The sequence below is a fragment of the Vipera ursinii genome (genome assembly GCF_947247035.1).
Source record: "Vipera ursinii genome assembly, chromosome: Z".
NCBI lineage: Eukaryota > Metazoa > Chordata > Lepidosauria > Squamata > Viperidae > Vipera > Vipera ursinii.
The window spans coordinates 104,721,189-104,744,287 of record NC_139517.1 but is presented as its reverse complement, the minus strand read 5'-3'; the positions used below and the strand labels follow the sequence as shown (position 1 = coordinate 104,744,287).

Sequence of the window (23,099 nt, the reverse complement as noted above, 5' to 3'; positions counted from 1 at the left end):
ATCCATAACAGAAATCTGAACAATTGCTACCTGAAGTAGCTATCTGCAAGGCTGGGTTTTGTTTTTTTGTATTTGAAATTCTTTTCATCTTATGAAATAATAGCAACATTTTTGCAAATCAGATGATTTTTCTCTCAACACCTCTAACTATGGTTGCATATTTCTACTCCATCTGAACAGAAAAAGGTCCACCTTAAGCAAAATCTGCAAATTCCAGGGATGGAGGTCAGACCCTGGGGGAATGAGGCAAACATTGCCCTCTGTAGGAAATGAATTCCTCACAGACTCTGCAGGGCTGGAGTATTGTAAAAAGATACTCAGACTAGAAAGTAGAGAACTATTGGTTCTGTAGAAAGTAACAGGGTTCAAAAAGTAGCTCAAGGAGTCTGTGTGAAAGTTTATTTGACTCACTTTTAAGTTTTCTTGGTGTAATTTAAGTTTATTTTTCCTTTCTCTTAAATATTTAGAAAAATGTTCATTTCTTCCATGGGATAAAATCTTGTGCATAGATGCAACTGTTGCTTCCAGATACGTTTGCAGACTTTGTACTAACTTTAAGGCTGATCTACTATATTTTGTTGGATATTACGAACTCTAAGTGGCTTCACCCACCAATCTGGCATACCAGTTTACTTGATTTTGGCAGGCATTGCAGCTTATTTAATAACTAACCATGACTGGAACAAACCCTGGTTTAGCTTATCCTGATCCAAGTACTACATCTTTCCCTTTAGGCAGTATGTGCGAAAACCAGCAGCGCTATTAGAAAACCACCTCGTGAAACAGATAAGGCTCCAAAAGTTGCCACGTGGAAATGACTGATAAAACCGTCCTCGGCCTAGAAGCGGTCAACAAGGGAGGAATTCATGTATACGAAGGAAAGCAAGGGACTGGCAATCCATTCTTCGTCCTTTTTCAACTTCTAAATGAGGGAGCCGGATGCGAGTCTCTCTTTTTGTCCAGCCGTCGGGAAGCCTAGTAATCTTTTGAATCCCTCGCTTTTCCATTCCTGCTCCGAGCTTGCAACTCACTTCCTCCCATTTTTCCATCTCTTTCTCTCCTCGAGTCCCCCGCCCGTTTTCTGGCCCCCTCTTTGTTCCGCAATGGCCTCTTTCCATTTTCGTAGCAACAATTTGGACCGCTCTAAGGGAGCGCTACTTCTCCGCCATCTCTCTTCTGCTGAACACCACTTCGCCGCCCTGCTGCCGAGAATTCTCGGCTGGGAAACCGCCCTAAGTTTGTGTAATCACACAGTTGAATTTGGGGGGATGGGAGGGGGGGTTAGGCTTATTAAATTAGTTTCTGAGGTTCTCCACCACGTCAGCAGGGAGACAGAGAATCAATCTGAGGTATAAAAGTTATAAATGCACAAAGAAAGGGGTAATTAAGAGGACAGCGCGGACGTAATGCCCCTAAAACGCAGTTGGTTTCAATAAAATATTTGCGTTACCTTTTTTGGTTTAAAACTTGGTGAATCTAGTTAATTCTGAGTTTTGAATGAAGAAATTGAACAAAGCAACAATAGTTTTTTCGGGGAGCCTTTTTGGAGAGCAAAATTATCTCTTTACTCTTAGGTATCAAGGTGTCGAGTTTTTGCGCACGCTATCCACGAGTAGTGGATTTGCCCGATAGGCTAGAAGACGGTCATCTGCTTGTACTTCAGAGTCTCAAAGAAACGCAACGCAGTTCTCTGATAATTACGGTAACCCTGCGGAGGGTGGGACTCGGTTTGGTATAAGAGGCGCGCGCGGGAGGAGCGATTTCTTTCCACCATCGCCGCTCGCTCCAAAGCAAGGCTTCGACGACGACGACGCTACTTCGGGATTGAGAAGCACCTCGGATTCTAACCATGAGCACCCGGACCGGTACTTCTTCTTCTTCCTCCTCCTCCTATCGCCGCATGTTCGGCGGCGGCCGGCCCAGCAGCACCCGCTCTGTCTCTTCTACCACTCGCTACTCGCTGGGTAGTTCCATCCGACCGAGCTCCGTTCGCCTGGTCTCCTCTCCAGGCGGCATCTATGCCTCCAAAGCCATGAGGGTTCGCAGCAGCTTTCCGCCGATGCGCATCGGCGGCGATGCCATGGTCGACTTCTCCCTCGCCGACGCCATTAACACCGAGTTCAAGGCGAACCGCACCAACGAGAAGGCCGAGCTGCAGGAGCTCAACGACCGCTTCGCCAACTACATCGACAAGGTGCGCTTCCTCGAGCAACAGAACAAGATCCTGGTGGCCGAGCTCGAGCAGCTCAAGGGCAAAGGCACCTCCCGCCTGGGCGACATCTACGAGGAGGAGATGCGCGAGCTGCGCCGGCAGGTGGACCAGCTCACCAACGATAAGGCGCGCGTGGAAGTGGAGCGCGACAACCTGGCCGAGGACATCCTGCGTCTGCGCGAGAAGTAAGCGGCCGGGGGAGCGGGTTCGTGTCCTGGAGCAGCCTAGCTCGGCAGGCCCCGTTTGGCTGAGCGGCGGAATAAGCCAATTGGTGTAGTGGTTAGGGTCCTGGCCGAGAAACCAGGAGACTGGAGTTCTAAGTCTCTCCTCAGGCGTAAAAGCCGGCTGGGTGACTTCGGACCAGTGACCCACCTTACAGGGTTGTGATGGGGAGAAAGGGGGGGGGAAAGAAAGAGTATTTCGTATGTTCCCCGCCTTGAATTACTTATAAAATAATAAAAGTGGGAGTAAAAATCACATAACCCCCAAGGAATCATGGGTTGTGAGCCATGTTTGTGAGATAGGATATTAAAGTCCTTTGTGTGTGAATCCAATCTCAAGAGTGAACTAAGTTTTACGAGAGGGGCTGGATCTTCTGTTCCTAAGAACGAACTATCTGCATACTTTCTTTCCGTTAGAATAAAACTATTGGTTAATATAGCTGCTTATTTGCTAGAGAACATCTCTCCCTAGTAGATAATGGGCGTTTCCGCTGGTGGAAACGCAAGTAATGGAGAACAAGGGAAAAGTCCCAGTGGCTTTTTCTCGCTGTCTGCCAGTTTACTGGGCATTGTACATTCCTTTTTAATGTATAAACTTGATTGCAGAGGCAAACACCAGTTTAACAGGCATTTCTATCCTGGATTGTGAAGTAAGTATCCTATATATAGGCTCTTTTTGATAAAAATGTAAACATACAGCTGTCCCTAGATCTCTGCAAATGAAATAGCAAATGGATATCTTACTTTTCAAGAAGTTGCAGCTGTAGCTAACCATAAGATGCTTTCAGTTCTTCCTTAGAAATAAAATTGGTGTGTTAGCTCTAGTTAAATAGCTAATTCAAAAAAAATTAAGTTTTAAAAGTTTGTGAAAACTTTTTTATATTCAAATGCTTGTGAATACTTAAAGAATTGCTACTTTATATTCTCACTAATCTGGTGGAAATCATCATAAATGTGATAAACTGCGTGAAAAGTTGAAAGATGTTTCCAGAACGAAACTTATGGAGATTTTTTTTAAAAAAAAGATCTGGAAGCACAATAAAATTCTTTGTCCAGAAGAATGCACTAGGCGGTCATCTTCCCACGGTCTGTAGCACAGACACAAATGATATGGGCTTCTCCCTCCCCCACTTACTTTGATGCTTTGTAGCACGGATAGCCAACATTTTGGTCTCAGCTCCTTTATACTGAAGAGATGAAACTGTCAATGGATGGGGTTACATTATATGTGTAGCTGGATGTGGGATTTATTTTTTCTCCAATTTTTAAAGCAGCAATTATATATGTTTTTATTTTGTAAAAACCATATTGAGTCTGTTTTAAAATTTACTCTTCGTTTTAAAATTTCCTTCTTCAATCCCCCCCAGCCCAATATATTGGAGAGTAGCAAGTTGAGGAAATCTATGATATAATTTGACTGTAGATGAAAAAGCATTTGCAGTTTATGTAAGTTTATGTAAGTTTCCAATTCCTGATTTTATATAGAAATGAGTTAAATTGCTCCTTTCTCTTTGAGTTAAATGAATTTTGTTTACTAAGTCTTGCACTAGTGAGTTTTAGTATAAATCCTATTCAGCTCAATAGGATTTGTTTAATAAATTTATGGGACGTGCAGTTGATGCCTCTGCTTAAGAGTAAGCCCTGCAGAATTCAGATAAACTTGCACTAAATCATAATTTTCTTCTCTGCCTGTTGAAACTTCAGTTTGTGTTGGTACTGGACAACCAAGTCTTGGCTTCATTGGTACCAGGATTAAAAAATATAGACTAAAATGCTAGGTTGGTGAAAAGATGCCACTTTGGTGATGATTGTTGGGAGGGGAGCAGAGGGAACCATCAGTTTGTGATGGATTAAATAATGCCCTTCAAGCAGTTTCACTCCAGAGTTGGTCACACCACAATGAAAAAGAATCGTCCATGACAAAGATAATTTTTTTGGAAGCTTTGTTCTTGCCTCCGCCCTTCTTTTCTTTCTTAGGTATGGCTGCCTCTGACATCTCTTTTTTATGATTGATGTTTTGAACATCTTTGAATTATTTTTTCAGACTTCAGGATGAGATACTTCAGAGAGAAGATGCTGAGAACACCCTACAGTCTTTCAGGCAGGTTAGTATTAGGAGCATTCCTTAGAAAAGTAATGTTGAAGCCACCTAGTGGTTGAAAAGCTGTAGGCAAGTAATTTCTTAGATTGAAACTTACAAATGCCTAAAGGGCATTTTTGTTGCTTCTAATAAACTTACATTTTGAGTGTGCAGCAAATATTGATACGCTAATAATTTTATTAGAATTTTGGCTGATTCATTGAAAGGCCTAGCTTCTAATCCAGAAATTCTCTGGTACATACCAGCCAAACAAATGTTTCTGTGAAGATTGCAAGGGAGGGGAAAATGTACCTTAAGATTTCTGCTCTCTGAAAGTTTAGATTCAGTCTTACTATCCCAAATTCTAGACATAGTGTACAAGGTGGGGAATTAACTGTATACCACATATTGATTTATGTGCCATAAATATACACTTTTGTGTTCACAGAAAAAGCAGATTTTAAGAAGCTATCTAGAAGAAAGATTTTTTTTACTGTATTAGAGTGGATCAAGAGAAGACCTACTAAAATCAGTGGGGCAAGCCATGACTTTGACAAAGTCTGGGTCCAACTTAATCCTAGATTATTTTAGTAACCCCAAAGTCAGAGATTGCTTCTTGCCAATAACCAGCGTGTAGGTTTGTGACTGAGATTTTTCATTATTGTACAAAGATTTGAAGATTATTTATTTAAGCATTACTTTTTCTTTTTCTGACCTACACTTAGATTAATTTGTGAATACATTAATGCTTCATAATTGTTTGCTCAGATGTTTTTTAGAGCCAAGATTCTTAAAAACTATGACAAAGTTTTGCCTGCTATACATGAGGTTCTATGGAATCCATCCCCCTCCCCCAGTTTGGTAGGGTGAAAGGGGAACATCTGTTCTCTCTGCTGAAAGGTATTAATAGTTTCTATGGGATTCAGTCTGGAATGTGGAGCCTGCCTTGTGGCCGGAGACTGAAATAACAGAATCTTTTGTATTCTGAGATGCTTCTAACCAAAGGCTGCATTCTTACTGAATGTGTCATGATGCAAGCGCATTTTAAGAACTCACAAATTAAAGTATTGGTCACTTTATCTATTGCAATTTATGAGCAGGCACTGAACAAGGTTTTTTTTTAACTCCTGGCCCAACTATTAGCTTAAAACCAGAATATATATATATTTTTAGAAGTTAAGGGTTTGAACTTCACATATTATTTCCCTTACCACAAAAGCGGGGGGGGGGGGGGGGGCACCAGAGCTGTTTTTCATTCAAAATAAACTTTCTTCAAAGACTGAAAAAAGTGCTGAATCTGAATGTTAGTTTACATATCTTTATCCATCAATTAGCTAGTTCTTTGTACAACCAGCTGTTTAGTTTATATAAAAAAACACATTACTTGGGACCCTTGACTTTCAGTTGCCAACCTCCAGGATATTTTGCCGTCCTAAAGAATTCAAAGCAACTGAAGTATAAAAGTTTTTTTTTTTTTAATTTAGTAGGTTGTGTGTTTTGGTTTATTTCACCAGCAATAATGGATAAGTGTTGGGCTGTTCTAATGTCCCCCTCCCCATTTTTAAGCTAGGTAATCTGCTGATGGAAAAAACTCCAGTTATATATGCCAGGAGTTGATGGTGCTAAGGTCATAGGTGTCCACACTTTTACATTGAGACTGAAACCACAGTGACTGAATTCATATTGCACACTAATTGGACATAATGGTTTAACAAAAAGGTTCTCAAATTCTGTGATTCCCCGTAAAATAACATTCTTATTTTTGAAAAACAAAAAGCAAAATCCCCCCTCACACTGGTGGTATGCATGGCAACAGGAACAACCCCACAAAGATGCCATTTTTTTTTACCAATGGCTACTAAAAAGATGACCTTCATCCTGTATCTTCTTCCTGGTTCTAAGGAGTATCCCAGCCCAGGCCTTCTCCTCCCTATTAGTATACACCACATGTATCAATAGAGTTCCTTCTCTCCCTTCTAAGATTTTGAATTAGGCAGTCCCTATGTGCCTCTCAGCCTTTCCCATTGGAAGCACCAGTGTCCTGCCTTGACTGGATTCAGATAACAGTGCAAACTTCCCAAGTGGTTTGCTCGGATTTTAAGTGTAGGGTGACCTTATGTCAGGGCTCATTTTCTCATCCTGGAAAAAAAGTGATTTCTTCCTTTTCCATACCATAAGCTCAACTGTAGCACTATTTCATCTTGTAACTGGCAATATAAGCTAGTTTTCTCACCAACCATCCCATAGGCTCAACTGTAACATTATTTCATCTTGTAAGTGGCAATATAAGTAAGTAGCAGTATAAGCTAGTTTTCTCACCAGCCATCATATACATTGAGATATCCTTTTCTTCCTGGACTCAGCCTGTGTTTCAAACTGTTCAGAAATTTTGATTTCCCTTTGAATGTGTTGGTGAGTATGCAGAGCCACAGTCTGAGAACTCCTGTTTTATCAGATATTATCCACCAGAGTTCAGGCGATATTATCCACCAAACTTAAGGAGCATTTCAGTTGAAACATTGGGAAAGAAATGCTCAATGTTATGAAGCTTGAAGAAAAGTTTTAAATTTATGTATTACATACTTCAGAGTATGTAAATGCTTTTGAATGCCATTTTAAATATTGTAAGTGTCCCTTGGAATGTTGCATCTCTACAACTTTAAAACTTGAAGAAAACTTTTCAGTTTTTCTAGCGTAGCACTCATGTGTTTTGACTGCAGATCCACAAATTCTCATCTACACTAATGTGTGATTTTGAACCAGGCAGTATAATGTCAATAAACCTCGACTTGGTTAAAATACCATTAGCGTGATTCCTATGGGCACCAAGATTGCAAAACCCCAAATTAAGTAAAAGTAAATAAAAATAAGATGGCTGAGAAAACATACTTAACAAATTTCTAAAATATTGCAAGATTACAAAACATTGTGGGATTTTGATATCTTTCCTAAAAACTTGGGCTATATCAACTGAAATCAGGAGAAATGTGTTCTGTTAATTTTCTGAATTTAGAACCCCACAATTTTATGACTTCTTGGTGCCAGAAAAAATTACTAGCCTCTGAATTAATATCTATAAACTTGAGTAGTCTTTTTTCATCTGGGTTGTAAACTATTGTTTTGTACATGCCTGTTTCCAATTGCTGGCTGGCTCATGCTTTTCCCATAATTGTTACACCGATTAAAAAAAACAACACTTCACTCTGTTACATGTTCTGCTTTGTAGTAGAAATATTCTTTTCTTCTCTGTATCATAAGCCTCATGCAATGGTTCTTAGCCTTAGTCATTTTAAATTGCTGGCTGGGGAATTTTGGACCTTGACATCTTAAAGTCATCAAGGTGGGTAAACACTGGCCTACTTGTAATAATCATGTCAGCTTGCAAAATACTTTTCAATATGGCATCATTTGCAGATGCTTCCTTAACTGGGTATGGGCAACAACTGGTTCATGGGAACCCATGCCTTCTCACCTGCTTTCAGATAAAAGGAGCAAAATGAGACAAGGAAGTCTTAGATAGGCCTAGTGAAACATTTCATGAAACATATTCTGGGCTTAATGTGCTTGTTTCACTAGTGCATGGTCTTTTTTTTTTAAATGGAAATCAGTTCCATTATAATTCAGACTTTTGTAGCGAAATATCAGCTACGCAGTCTTGGGGCTGCCTGCTCTTACTATTAACTGAAAAACAGTGGAGGCACCAAGAAGGATTGAATACACTTAACTGTATCCAGATGGCCCTCAATCTGCTGGAAAGTCATATGGATATGATTAAATATCTTCAGGGAGCACTGGGCTGGAAAATGGACTTTGGAAAAAATGTGAAGTCATACTTACAACTTATATTTGACCAGCCCAAGCTTAGTTTAACTGCTTTGTGAAAGGGTCTGATAGTTCTGCAAAGACTATAGGAGAGCAAAGTTACTGATACAAATTCTAATTTTTCCATACACTGACAGGTACACCGGGCTTCAACTTTGGTTGTAGCATTTCCTCCCACTCCCATTTTGGATGTTTTTTCTGTTTGCCTGAAAATTGACATATTTAATAAAAACATTGCTTACAGATGCAGCCTCTTTGCTACCCTGAATGGAATGTGAAGCAAAGTTCATAATAATTAATCAGAAAGAGAAGAGTGCCTTCTCTTACGGAAATCTGCTAAGTTTTTATAACCCTTCGAGCAGTTTCCTGTTCTCATCCTGCAACAACATTGTGTGTTGAGAGTTTGGAGGAAAGAGTTTACTCAGTAACTTATTTCAGTCTTTGGAACTCTCTGCCAAGGGAGACTAGATGTTATGTTTGTTTCACTGGTGAGCAACAGTATTTTATTATACTCTGCTTTTAAGCTGGCTTCGCTGAAGAATGTCCAAACTGTTGCACGATCTTTCTTTTTGTGTTTTCTTTTATGTTTTAATTACATGTAGTTCTTGATTTATGTATTTTGGGTGCTTGGCTACTGGTTCACATTTACAACCAGTTGCAGCATCCTATAATCATGATGGTAATACGCTATGTTTTTCCCCCCTGTAGAAAAGAGGGGAAAAATGGTCTTAAAGCAAAGGAAAGCTGAACTAAGATCATAAGCACAGTTGAGATCTCACTTACTGATTTGCTTAGTGGCCAGCTTAAGTTGCTGGTCCAGGTTGTAGTTGCTAAACGAAGATTACCAGTACAGTGCTAGGCTGCATTAACAGAGGGATAGAATCAAGATCGCGTGAAGTACTAATACCACTTTACAATGCCTTGGTAAGGCCACACCTGGAATACTGCATCCAGTTTTGGTCACCACGATGTAAAAAAGATGTCGAGACTCTAGAAAGAGTACAGAGAAGAGCAACAAAGATGATTGGGGGACTGGAGGCTAAAACATATAAAGAACAGTTGCTGTAATTGGGTAAGTCTAGTTTAATGAAGAGAAGGGTGAGGGGTGACATGATAGCAGTGTTCCAATATCTCAGGGGCTGCCACAAAGAAAAGGGAGTCAGGCTATTCTCCAAAGCGCCCGAAGGCAGGACAAGAAGCAACGGATGGAAACTAGTCAAGGAGAGAAGCAACCTAGAACTAAGGAGAAACTTCTTGACTGTTAGAACAATTAACCAGTGGAACAACCTGCCTCCAGAAGCGGTGAATGCTCCAACACTGGAAGTTTTTAAGAAGAGACTGGCCAGCCACTTGTCTGAAGTAGTATAGGGTTTCCTGTATAGGCAGGGGGTTGGTCTAGATGACCTCCAAGGTCCTTCCAACTTATTATTATATAGTGTATGAATTGAAAGCTTGGGTTGGGATTCACTAATAGTGATTTTTTAAAAGACCTGACAGTTTCATACACTCATCCTGTCCCATAATAAAAAAATGAAGATGCTGAATGGTGTTGTTATCCAACTTCCACAAACCTGAAACACAATAATTAATAGTTTTAATTTTAGCCTTCTTTGAAAGTTACAGAACAATATGACACTGAAAGACTTACTCTTTCTTGCAAATTTTCAATATTTTTTTTTCTGGAAAAAATGTCAGCTCTCTTTCCCTCCTACTTGTTTAATATGCTGGAAAGAAATGGAATTTACTTTTTTCTTTAGACAGTAATTGCTGCAAGCATGAAAAGAGATGACCACAGAGTTTACTGTAGGCATTATTATTTTTCATTTCAAGGGTGTTCCCAGGTGGTTGGTGAATTAATTTTGTTCTTTCTTACTTCAGGATGTTGACAATGCCTCTTTGGCCCGCCTGGATCTGGAACGCAAAGTTGAAACCCTGCAAGAAGAAATTGTTTTCTTGAAGAAACTTCATGAGGAGGTACATGGTTTTGAATTTTAAGGTAACTGGGCAAGGAATAATATTGGTAAATGTTCACTGCTTGCTTAACCAGTACATGTTCATCCCTGAAGGAAATCCGTGAGCTTCAAGCCCAAATCCAGGATCAGCACATTCAGATTGACATGGATGTTGCCAAGCCGGATCTCACGGCTGCCCTGCGTGACGTACGTCAGCAGTACGAATCTGTTGCTACAAAGAACCTCCAGGAAGCTGAGGAGTGGTACAAATCCAAAGTAAGCAACAGGTTTTCAGTAACATTTTAAGAAGAAAAAAAAAGAAATTCTGTAATTGATGAGCTTAAAGTTTGAACTTCTGTCGTTGACTGAAGGTGGAACAACAGTGTCTGTGCACTCATCATACACAAGCCATTTAATGTGCATACTCTAAACCTACATTTCAGTTTAGACCTACATTAGACTTAGTAACATTTCAGAAAGAACTATGACCATTTAAAGTGACCCGCGTATGTTTTAAATCTGCCTTATTTTTTAATTTACAATGCTAACATTTGCGTGCTTGCCATTTAGAAAGCAGGGCCTTGCATTTTCTACTCCTAAAAGAGAATCTGAGCAACACTCATTATTTGCCTGCTCAAAAGTAGATCCTGTTGAATTCAGTGGGGCAAAAAGATAAGTATGTGATGCCTAAATTTGCCCTGACATGATTAATAGCCAGATGTTTCGACGTGGATCTCAAACATTTTCATCACTCAATCAGTGCTGGATGAAAACTAGTCCAGAAATATTTCATATAATTTAATGCAATTTATTGGCTATCACTAATCTGAATGATTCCTTGTATCTTCTATCCTGAAGCTGCAAGACAGAAATAGGTTTCCTTCTGCACTGTTGCTAAGAAATGTCAGAGAATCAATGAGTGGGTTTGGTTTTGTTGTTAAAAAGCTAGTGAAATCCTGTAGGAATTGCTTTTGCCTTGTAAACAAAAGCTCTGCAAATAAAGAGCAGGAGTTAAGGCTGTAATCTTCCAAAGCAAGCTAATTAAAACATGGTTTTTTAAAAAATATGCAAGTTTCGAAGAATGTTAATAATGCACAGCTGGTCCACCAGAAGTGACTTGTTAAGTCAGGTGTGAATTTATCACTGGATTCTGCTGATTTAGTACTAATATTAAATATTTACATTAGCTTTTGCTAAATGAGTTGTATTCATCCTTTTATGTCCTCCCAAGGGCTGTGCTGAAAAAGTAGAAGCAAAAAACTAGTGGATCCAAAATGAAATGAAGGCAAGGCCAATACAAATTATTTGATAAATTGAATAATGGATAAATAATATATGATGCCAATTCAAAAGGTGGCCCTGGGTGCCTTAGCAGCAGGATAATACCTCCCCATAAGTACTGTGGCTGCTCTGGCTTGGTATACTATACATACCCATGGATAAGTCAACCATTGATATTTTTGTTTGTTTGGCCTGTCTGCAGTGGCACATTTTTAAATTATATTTTTGTTAAATAATCTGAGGGTAGCCTTATCTATATAAATTCTTTTTTTAACCATACATACTCATGGATAACTCCATCCATGGATAAGCTGAACCCATTTTTTGGATGTATTTTTGAACTTAACATTGGCTTACCTGCGAATACATAGTGTACTTTTTTTCTTTAAAACTGGAAATAAACTATTCCAGTCCAGCTGATTAACATTCAAAACCATTTGTCATTCAGGTAAGGCATTCAGATAAGAGAAGATAAGTTATTCCCAAGTGTCACTTTAGGTAATTATAGATATATATATCATTTGCCAGTTCTGTCATGCATAAAAGACTGGTTGGGCTCATATATCATTCTAAAATTACTTATTTTAACCATGTGTAATAAATTAACTGGATCCACATGCTAATTCACACCATGCCATAAAATAGCACAATACAGTGTTTGAACTCAACCAACTAATTGTATAAACTATGGTAAAGCATATTAATATGAGCTCAGTTACTGTTCAGAGGCAGATGGTTACTCAAATTCATTGTTGTAATATTGATAGCAAGCAGCACCTTCAGTTTTTGAAAGTAAATGAAGAGATGTCTAGAAGTCCTGATGCAACCCAAACCAATTACAATCTTTTCATAGAATGCTGAACGGATAAAAGGGTGTTTTTTAATTCATGCACACTTACAGTTTCATAACCTGACATGGTGATGTTAGTTTGCAGATTTGTCTGAAGCAGCCAACAGGAACAATGATGCCCTGCGCCAGGCTAAACAAGAAGCCAGTGAGTACCGCAGGCAGATTCAGAGTCTCACCTGTGAAGTGGATGCTCTTAAAGGAAGCGTAAGTGAAAGATGCTGCAAGAAAGTGATGACTTTTGTTGATCTTCAGGATTTGTCTCTTGTTGTTTATTATAAGTGAAAGTCCATCTACACTGTTTGGCCAGCCTACTTCACAGGGTTGTTGTGGACAAAATAGGAGGAGGAAGTGTTGGATATATTTGCCACCTTGAGTTATTTGTAAAAAGGTGAAATATAAACAATCAGCAACTGAACTATTACGAAGCATTTATGAAATAGATTTTTAAAAGTTGACTTGTCTTACAATAAAGAAAAGGAAATGGGTGAAGGGAGTTTTTAAAATTTAAAATCAGGAGCAAAGGTCAACTTGCCAGTGGCTGAATACATTGAGACATATTTTTTAAAAAATCTTCAGAATGAGTCTTTGGAACGCCAGATGCGTGAGATGGAAGATGCCTTTGGAGTTGAAGCTGCCAACTACCAAGACAACATTGCCAGACTTCAGGAGGAAATCCAGAACATGAAAGAAGAAATGTCTCGCCACCTCCGCGAGTACCAAGAACTGCTCAATGTAAAGATGGCTCTTGATATTGAAATTGCTACTTACAGGAAACTGCTGGAGGGAGAGGAGAGCAGGTATAACATGCATTGTCTGAATTTGGGCCAGGCTGGTGACAGTGTGGTCATTCATAACTACATCTTAATCTGAATTTTGTCCCCCCCCCTTTTTTTTTGTATATAGAATTAATGTGCCAATCCCAACTTTTGCTTCCCTGAATCTGAGAGGTAAGTAGCTGTTGGCTGTCTCAGGAAACAGAACTTTCATTTAGCATTTGGAGGTCTCATTTTGGCATACGATCAAGAGCAGTAGCTTGGATTTCACAGGTTAGTGTGTTTCATGCTCACCTGGGTTTTTGAAAAAACAAGTTAAAAGTGCCTTCTGTGAATGGCATATGGTAAAAATGGTCAGAAAGCCCACTTTAGTTTTTTCCTATCTTGATTCTTATTAATAGTTGAAACACTAATGGTCTGGCAGTTATAGACAGGTTGCCAGCTAGTAGATTTCAGATATTTTGGACCACTGCTTATTCAACAACCTGAACGAATGAACTTAATGGCTGAAGCTGATTGAACCTGAATTGCAAAATCCGTAATTTACCAGAGGGTTTGGTTCCTGTCTTAACTGGGCCTGATCTCTAAAATCAACATTGCTGTCTTTTGAACTCACATATATTGGCAGTTGCATGCTGGAAGTTGTAGCCAAATAATATGTCTTTGCGTCTGCAGAAACTAATCTTGAGTCTATTCCGATTGACACCCACTCCAAGAGAACACTGCTAATCAAGACTGTTGAAACTAGAGATGGCCAAGTGAGTGTGTTTAACTTTATTATAGATAAGGAAATGTTTGAATGAGCTGTTTAGGCACACATATATGCAGCTATGCAGGATGGACCTTAGTCATTTGACCATGCTGAGGCAATGGTGAAGATGACACCTATTCTCATCCAAGGTGCTGAATTCTAGGTCAGTTTAGAGAAACCTGTTTGAACACATCAAAGTGACAGGTCTGTTTTGGCAGTATAGAATAGCTTGGTCCTTTTCTGTCTTTTCTTTTGTGCTTAATGATTGGGTTGGTTATATGAGTTTGGAAGCAGAATTAAAACACCGTTTCACTCTTGTAGCTTGGCTACTTCCATTTGCCAGTGCAAATTCCCTGTCATTTTCTTTGCTCATCTACAAAGTCTAGTCCAGGCAAGCTTCTCTGTATTTGATAAATGCTAAATGTAGCCCTTTCGTACTAGGCTTATAGAACTGTGCATCACTTTGCTTCCAGAGCTCAGGTGTGCAAATACACTACCTATTGCCAACTGTTCTAAGATTATGGCCCACAAACCCAGAAAAAGTATTACAAACTCAGTGGCTCTTAGTCTTCTCCCCATCTCAAGTGTGCTTTGAAGAACTTTTTTGGATTTGAATTTGGGTGCTGCACTGCCCTATGAACAGATGGAGAAGTTCATATGAATTTTCTTGGTGTCAGTTCAAATGTAGAAAATGTTAAAAACAAAAAAAAATTCTTTAAGATTATCAGTGAATGTTTAGGAGCCAAGTCCACTAATTCTAATACCTGATGTCATTTGTCTTGATAGGTAATCAATGAAACCTCTCATCATGATGAGCTGGAATGAAGAGAGTATAACACATCTGGTGCAGAAACAAAAGGATCCTTTACCAGCAACACTAAATGAAAACAGCTTTCAAGTAGTGTGCAAAATGTTTCAAGTGTGAAATATCCCCTCTGGAATAAGGCCACTTTAATTTTGATTTTTTGAGGGTGCTCAAAACAGCATCCAAACATTAAAGTAAGTGTAAGTTCAGAAGGATCTACTTTGAGGTTAAAACTGATCCTAACTTGAGACGGGGCTTTTCAAATTTGAAATATTTTGCACACTTATACTTTCAAGTGCCTTTCTACACATTTTTTCCATGAGCACAGGATGGTTATGATAGGAATAATAGGTCTTAGATCTTGAGAATTGCTTCTCTTGATGAGTTAAGGGGCTACAGAAAAGGATTTAGTTGAGATAACTATCAAGGTGCATTACTGTTTAAGTTTCTGTATTCAATTAAATTACTTTTTTCAGCACTGTATGCACAACTCTCATTGCTTTAATAAAGTCACTTTGCAAATGATTGTTAATTGTTTTCATTTTGGCTGGAACAACAGAAGTATCTAACATAGGATTCCATGTAAGGGGAAAACATGGGCTTTTGTTTAAATAATATACAATAAAATTAAATTAAAAGACGCTTGCTCCTCGAGAGGAAAGCCATGACAAATCTTGACAGCACACTAAAAAGCAGAGACATCACCCTGTCAACAAAAGTACGTATAGTCAAAGCTATGGTCTTCCCAGTTGCAATGTATGGCAGTGAAAGTTGGACCATAAGAAAGGCCGAGCGCCAAAGAATTGAGGCCTTTGAGCTATGGGGCTGGAGAAGACTCCTGCGAGTCCCTTGGACTGCGAGGCTATCAAACTGGTCAGTCCTAGAGGAGATCAACTCTGACTGCTCTTTAGAAGGCCAGATCCTGAAGTTGAAACTCAAATACTTTGGCCACCTAATGAGAAGGAAGGACTCACTGGAGAAGAGCCTAATGCTGGGAAAGATTGAGGGCAAGAGAAGAAGGGGACGACAGAGAATGAGGTGGCTGGATGGAGTCACTGAAGCAGTAGGTGTGAGCTTAAATGGACTCCAGAAGATGGTAGAGGACAGGAAAGCCTGGAGGAACATTGTCCATAGGGTCGTGATGGGTCGGACACGACTTCACAGCTAACAACAATAATACAATAAATGTATGCTGATTTTGAAGGGGTTATGGGAAGAAATGTATTTTTGGATATTTTTTGTTTTAATGCCTTCACATCAGCATTGGCAACTCCCTAGATATGTTCCAGCAGTTTTCTTGACAAGGTTTTCCAGAATAGTTTTGCTATTGCCTCCTTGCTAGGCTGGGAAAAAAGGCCTGACTCAAGGTTGCTCAGCTAGCTTCTGCTTAAGATAGGACTAGAACTTGCTTTCTTTCCTGAAGCCTTAAATCATTCTACCAAAGTGGCGCTCTCATTATCTAACAAAGAATTGCAATAGGACAATTGTAATTTTTGTGTTTTCCTAACAAACAGCAAACATGTAGCCTGTAGTTTTCCTCAACTAGGTTAAAATGGTGATTATTGAATTGGGAGATACTTTTCTATTTTTTTCTATAGTTGGCATTTTTATAAGCTTATTTTTCTTCTCCACCATAGTTTCAAATTAGATTCTGTTAAACTTCCCATAATTGTTGGACTACAAAAGGGGCAAAATATGTTCTCCCCCTACAACACTCCCAGCACTGATCATGGCGACATCTTAAATTAGTCTGGAATCCTGACTCACCAAAAAGTTAAAATTTAAGCAGCAGCGGCAGCAGAAGTGTCTGTTGCCAAGGGCCAGAGATAATTGCTTCTGTAGGACTTGCTCCTGTCCTTTGTAATAGAGTGGTAACTTTATAATGCTACCAGATTGGGCTCTGATGAAACGAGATTTATTCATGAATGAATGCAAATATACGTCTCCCAGGATAACTGCAAGATCCAATCTGGGTTGATCATTGGGACCAGAGATTTAGTCTTATAAGCTTTTGGACTTGTGCTAGAGCCCATTGCAGGGAACTCGTCTCTACTGGAATATTAGTCCCAGGCTATTAGCTCGGAAGAGTAAAACTGGTTCCGGTGACCGAGCCAGATTAGATTTATTAATCTTGGTAGCATATAAAATTTAACAGCACAGCATAACAAAGTTGGAAGGGACTTTGGAGATCTTTGAGCCCAGGAGTCCCCAGTCTGTGGACCAGTCTCTTCCTAAAAATCTCCAATGTTGGAACACCCACAACTTCTGGAGGCACTTGTTAGGCATAAGCCAGAAATAAACTAAAGTCCAAAAACAAGACTAAAGATTCTGTAATCACTCTAAAGGTAGGCAGGGTTATTATTTGGATGGGAGTTACTGTTATGTATTGGGCTTGTGGTGTTACACCACGTGCGTTGCTGGAGGAGCTAACGGCTCTCCAGCAACCCAGACAGGCCATCTCCAGTCCTGCAATTGGTCAGCCCCAGGTGGCAAGCGTGGGTTCAAACCTATTGGCTGCCGCCTAGGGGCTAGACTATATATTGTGGCTGGTTGCAGCCCAAGCTTCAGTACAGTTCCAGCAAGAATAAAAGTATGAGTTATTCTGTACTCAGCCTCGTGTCATCATTCCTGCTCTCCAGAGCCCACAACTTAACAGTGGTGACGAAGGTGGGATCCTGCTTCGCTGATTAAGGGCTGAAGTCAACGGGTTGGCAGTACATGCCGGAGGGAAGAGGCATTTTCCCCCCTTCTCTAGGCTGGCTAGTAAGCCACGCTAGCGACCGCATGCTCAGAGGACGCATTCCCCGAGCCTAGAAGCAGGATCCGAAGAATGCAGGAATCTAAGGAAGATGCCGAAGGTTGGCAAATTAAGAGACTTTGATGTGAAGCATCTGGAAGAATGGCCGTTACCTTTCGCAAGTAGAGAACTATCTGAGAGCAAATCAAATTGTGGAAGAAGGCCTGAAGGCTGCCTCGTTGCTTTGCGTGTGCGGCCCAGCAACTTTCGACCTAGCAGAGAACCTTTTTGCGCCGATGGCCATCAAAGCAGTATATATGCAGACCTTAAGAAGAAGCTGACTGGGCACTTCCAGCCCAAGATGTCGGAGATGGCATGGTGATTCAAATTTGACCAAAGAGTGCAGCTACCCAGGGAGACAGCTTCGGAGTTTATCGTGGGCCTAAGGCAGGCCGCATGCCTTTGCAAGTTCTCAAACTTAGAAGAACAACTAAGAGACTGGCTCGTCTGTGGCCTTTGGGACAGAACCCTTCAGCAGAGACTGCTAGACCCAATCTAACATTCTCCGAGGCACAGGATGAGGTGATGGCCGATGAAGCCGCCGGGGGTGCAGTGCAGACAGTTCAGCCCACCAAACCTTCAAAAGTCAAAGATTTGGTCCATCTTGAGGTCACCAAATGCGCCGGAGAATCGTCAGAAGAAGAAGAAACCAAAATCAACAAACTCCAAAGGCAACCAAACGCACAACACCGCAGCAGCCACCAGCAAGAGAACGATTACAAGGCAGTTCTCTTACTGAGATGTAAAGGGTGCAGAGACAGCCATATTCATGCCAACTGCAGATTTCGTTCTGCCACGTGTAGAGCTTGTGGAAGAATCGGCCACATCGCGGTAGTTTGCAGAGCCCTCCAGAGAGACAGGCCACCCAAACACCAGTCGGAGGAACTGACTAGGAGAGGTACTGGGGCCCAGGGTCCAGTTAGTGTGGGGTTCTTCAGAAGCCGGAGAAGCATTTGCCACACTGGGGCTCGACGCCCCCTCAAGCCTAAACTTAAGTTCTTGGTAGAGCTAAAAGGAGTTCCATGTAAGATGGAGTTGGACTTTGGCTCTGCAGTATCAATCATTTTGCAAGACACATTTGACTTTGTGTGTAGGCGCAGTAACAATTGAGCTAAACTAAGACCCTCAGATATCATTTTAACAGATTTTCAGAATGCTCACGTTAAAGTTAAGGGTGAAGCCACATTATTGGTAAAATTTAAAGGATTTTTTGGGGCACCTGGATGTAATAGTAGTAGGACCCCCTTTCTTTCTTTGGACTAAAGGAATATTGACCATAGCATATGAACCAAAAATACGGAGATGTGAGAGGTCAGGCTTGTGTCCATATAACATGAAATAAGGGGTCTGATTTGTTATACTACTCCAAGTACGGTTGATGATATGATTAGCATATTTAATAGCTTTACCCCAGTATGGGAGACTGAGGTTAGCATCTTCAAGTAGGCAATGCATCATGGTTTGCAGAACCCCATTTCTGTGTTCTGCCACTCTATTTTCCGCCGGAGTGTAAGGAGCTGAAGTTTGATGTACTATCCCATTCTTACACATCCAGTCCTGGAAACGCTGAAACATGAATTCAGCACCGTGATCACTCTGAATTCTGGTGATGCTGACTTCGAATTGGGTATAGACAAGATTGGCAAAGTCTTTAAAGATCTGAAAGGTCTCAGATTTTTCTCTCATAGGGAATACATATCCATATCTAGAACAATTATCAACAATTGTCAAGAAATACCTTTTACCACCAAGTGTGTACGAAATCAAAAATGCGTGTTGACAGGCGTGTAGAGCGTTTTGGAATTGCTGCTGCTTTGGATTTGGCTTTCTTGCAGACAGCACAGTCCAAGAACACCTTACACCCCTTTAGATCCAAACCTCTAGCGAACTCTGGCATCTTCTTCAAAACACGGAAACTGGCATGACCCAATCTTCTATGCCACTTATGGATACACCTGGAATGCAAAGGTTTACCTGTTAGTGAATTCTCAACATTAGCATGTTTATTAGGAACCTCAGGCTTGCCGTGAGCAACCTGTGTCTTATTTGTCCTTTTATTGTCTTTAGGAGCCTTTGGAGTAGCAACAGGATCTCTCTCTGGGATATCTCTCACTGGGCCTGTGCTCTCCCTTTTTGGATCTTGTATACTTGCCTGCTCTTGTGGCTTAGACTTTGGCTTTAAGTAATAAACATCCGGCGGGGTGCAGCTTCACCAGCAGATGGTGCTCTAATTTTAGATTCAGGCATCATTGTGACTCTGTGTGTAGACATTCGAGACTGCCCATAGTCATATGGCTGTAATGTAGGAGCTTCCAGTTCCCATTCGTCTGACATGACACTCAATGGTGGGTGTGACTTTGGCTTTGGAGAAGAAGGAGGAGGTGAAGGCAACATGGCCAACACTGGCCTTGGAATCACAGCAGAGCCCCTCTCATGCTGCTGAATCATTGATATGTATTCTTTTGCCTGCTGCAATCACTTTTCAAAAACACCAATCTGTTCACAGTAGCCTTGCACAGCCCTCTCTTGCATAGTTGGCTCAGGGCTTGGAGGAGCATGAGGAATGTTCTCCAGCCTGACTTTAGGTTTCACTCCAAGCCTTTGGAATTCATCATGGGCCCCTGGAGTATGAACACTTTCAAGGGCAGCTGCCAGGGAGCTTGGAAAAGCAGAAAAAAGAGTGACTGACCTTGCATCGTCGACAGGAGCAGGTGCATCTTCTCCAAGGCGTGTGGCTGAAGCAAGCAGGGTCTGTAAATTCAAAGGAAGATGCCCCAGAGACAAGCTCCAAGCCTCCCTTTTTATCCGTGCCTTCCTTCCCAACATGTTTCAGCAGTTAATCACAGCTTCCTCAGTCGCGAGAACTAACTGATAACAGTCTCAGAAACATGCATTGTCTAAAAAACATAAATCAAACCATCCTCTGCTACCAAATGTCAAGGAATAATTCTTCCTATCAGAGGGCGATGGGCCATGCTTCAGATGATGCATAATGCATGTGGGTGAAGGAAAATAAAGCCCGATGAGTTGATCTTAAACCAGAGATGTATCTGCTTGGCTCCAGGCCTGGAAATATTAAGAAGGAAATATGGTATTTGGTTTTACATATCTTAACGGCGGCAAGGATGGGGTATGCTCAATTTTGGAAGGCAAATCATACCCCGCCGGATGAAGTTATAATTAGGCGAATACTTGATTGTGCAGAAGCAGACACATTGACCAAGAAGTTGAAGGGTAAAGAAGAGACACCAGCATTTCTATCATGGAATAAATGGTATATTTGGATGGATAAAAGATTAAAGAAATGAGGGTGGCTTGGAGGTTCATCAAAAATGAAGTGATATAGTCTTTGTTAATGAATAAGCTTTGGAGTTGAATAGTTATAAGAGACTTAATGAGTGGAATATAATTGTTAGTTTAGAAGTAGATATGTGAAATTTTTGAAATGGTTTTCAATTTTTTGATTTCTTCGTTTTTTGTATATTGTAAATGTTTTTTTTTCTGTGTTGGTGTATGGTGTGTTTTTAACACGAAATGTAAATAAAGATTCATTTATATAAAAAAAAGAAAATAAAGCCTGATGCATATTCTATTAAAAAACCTTTAATCACAAAAGAAAAATATATATAAACAAAAAAAGCTAATCGACTACATCTTTTCTCATCAGACAGTAAAAGGAAAAAAAAGTAATGTAAAGACAGAAACTAGAAAAAAATTTACGCTTGTGCACACAGCAAAACTAACTCAACATAGCTAGACCACATGACATTCACTATGACATGACATTCACTATGGTTACCAGATAGGTTATCAACACAGGTGCAGAACAGAAGGAAATGTACAATTAGAATTGAGTTTTTCGGACGAAGTAAAAAAACCGTGCAGTGACCTCATGACTGTTTGCAAAGAATATGCAGATGTCTTTGATTCAACCCTGGGGACATACACTGGCCTGCCAATTACTTTTAAGTTAGATCCTAATGTTGTTCCAATTAGGGTTAAACCTTGCAGGGTCCCATTTGCCTTAAAGCACAAAATTGATTCCGAAATCGATAAGCTTGTAGAACAGGGCGTGTTACAGCCTGTTGATGGGGGGGAGTGGGAAACTCCTATTGTCAACCCACTGAAGTCCAACGGGGAAGTTCATATTTGCGCTGATTATAAATGCACATTAAATAAGGCCCTCAACATGCTTACCCGGTTCCTGTAGTGAACCATATTTTAGCCTCCTTGCAAGGGGGAACCATTTTTGCTAAACTTGATTTAGCACAGGCCTATCAGCAATTGCCAGTTGACGAGGCCACAGCTGTGGCTCAAACGATCGTGACTCATAGAGGGGCATTCAAAGTCAAACGCTTACAGTTTGGAGTCAGTGTTGCACTTGGTATTTTCCAAGGGATTATGGAACACACACTTAAGGGTATTCAGGGCATCTGCCCTTATTTTGATGATGTTCCTATTGCTGGGGAATCCCCAAAAGTGTTGGCCAGAAGACTCAGGGCTGTTTTGCAGAGGCTTCGCGAAGTGGGCCTCAAATTAAAGAAGAACAAATGTAGTATTGGGGTCTCATCAACAGAATTCTTGGGGTTCTGCATTGATGCTAATGGTATTCACCCTGCTGATTCTAAAGTGAACGCCATTAAAATGGCTCCTAGGTCAAAATCAAAAGGAGAGCTGCAAGCACTTTGGGGCCTCCTAAATTTTTATCACACATTCCTACCTCATAAGGCAGGAATAGCAGAGCCCCTCCACAGGCTTCTAGATAAGAAAACTCCATGGAAATGGACTAACTTACACAAAAAAAAGCTTCCAGGATTTGAAAGCCCTTCTATCAGAAAAGTCCACTGTAACTCATTACATAAAGTCTAAACCTGTATGTCTTGCATGTGATGCATCTCCCTATGGGGTGGGGGCAGTCTTAAGCCACATAGAGAAAAATGGGAAACAAGTTCCTATTGCATTCTACTCTAGGACCTTATCCTCTGCTGAGCGCAACTATGCACAGATTGACAAAGAGGCCCTGGCCATAGTTGCTGGAGCTAAGAAATTTCATGATTATTTATATGGCAGGGATTTCACTGTCTACACTGACCACCAACCTCTGTTGGGATTGTTCACAACAGACAAACAAACCCCCCACATACTATCTCCAAGAACGTTGAGGTGGTCTATTTTTTTTGTCTGCATACAATTTTAAGTTAATTCATCAACCAGGGAAGGAAATGGGCCATGCTGATGGCCTCAGCAGACTACCACCGCCACTAATGGATCCTGATCCAGCTCCTGCTGCTAGAATACTGTCCATACAGGACTTACCTGAGTTTCCCCTCCACAAAGGGGATATTGCTGCTGCTGAAACTGCCATAGATAAAATTCTGAGTAGAGTGTTGTCATGAGTATACATGGGCTGGTTGGAAAAATGTCCAGGCTCTGAATTTCAAACTTATTTTGTCAGGAGACATGAGTTGTCTGCACATAAGGGGTGAATTTTATGGGGGAACAGAGTCATAATTCCCACTTCCCTAAGAGACAGGGTCTTACACTCTTTACATGAA

At 40.6% G+C, this 23,099-nt stretch overlaps 1 protein-coding gene across 1 annotated transcript; it reads left to right on the top strand.

The window, feature by feature from the left end:
• Window positions 1–1,758: 1,758 nt before the first annotated feature.
• Window positions 1,759–15,272, top strand: VIM (vimentin). The gene is made up of 9 exons (XM_083377421.1): window positions 1,759–2,397; window positions 4,478–4,538; window positions 10,214–10,309; window positions 10,402–10,563; window positions 12,497–12,622; window positions 12,995–13,215; window positions 13,322–13,365; window positions 13,867–13,949; window positions 14,729–15,272. Exons 1-9 carry the CDS (start codon window positions 1,850–1,852, stop codon window positions 14,765–14,767), a joined length of 1,380 nt encoding a protein of 459 aa, XP_083233547.1. The 5' UTR covers window positions 1,759–1,849; the 3' UTR covers window positions 14,768–15,272.
• The last annotated feature ends 7,827 nt before the right edge of the window (window positions 15,273–23,099 follow it).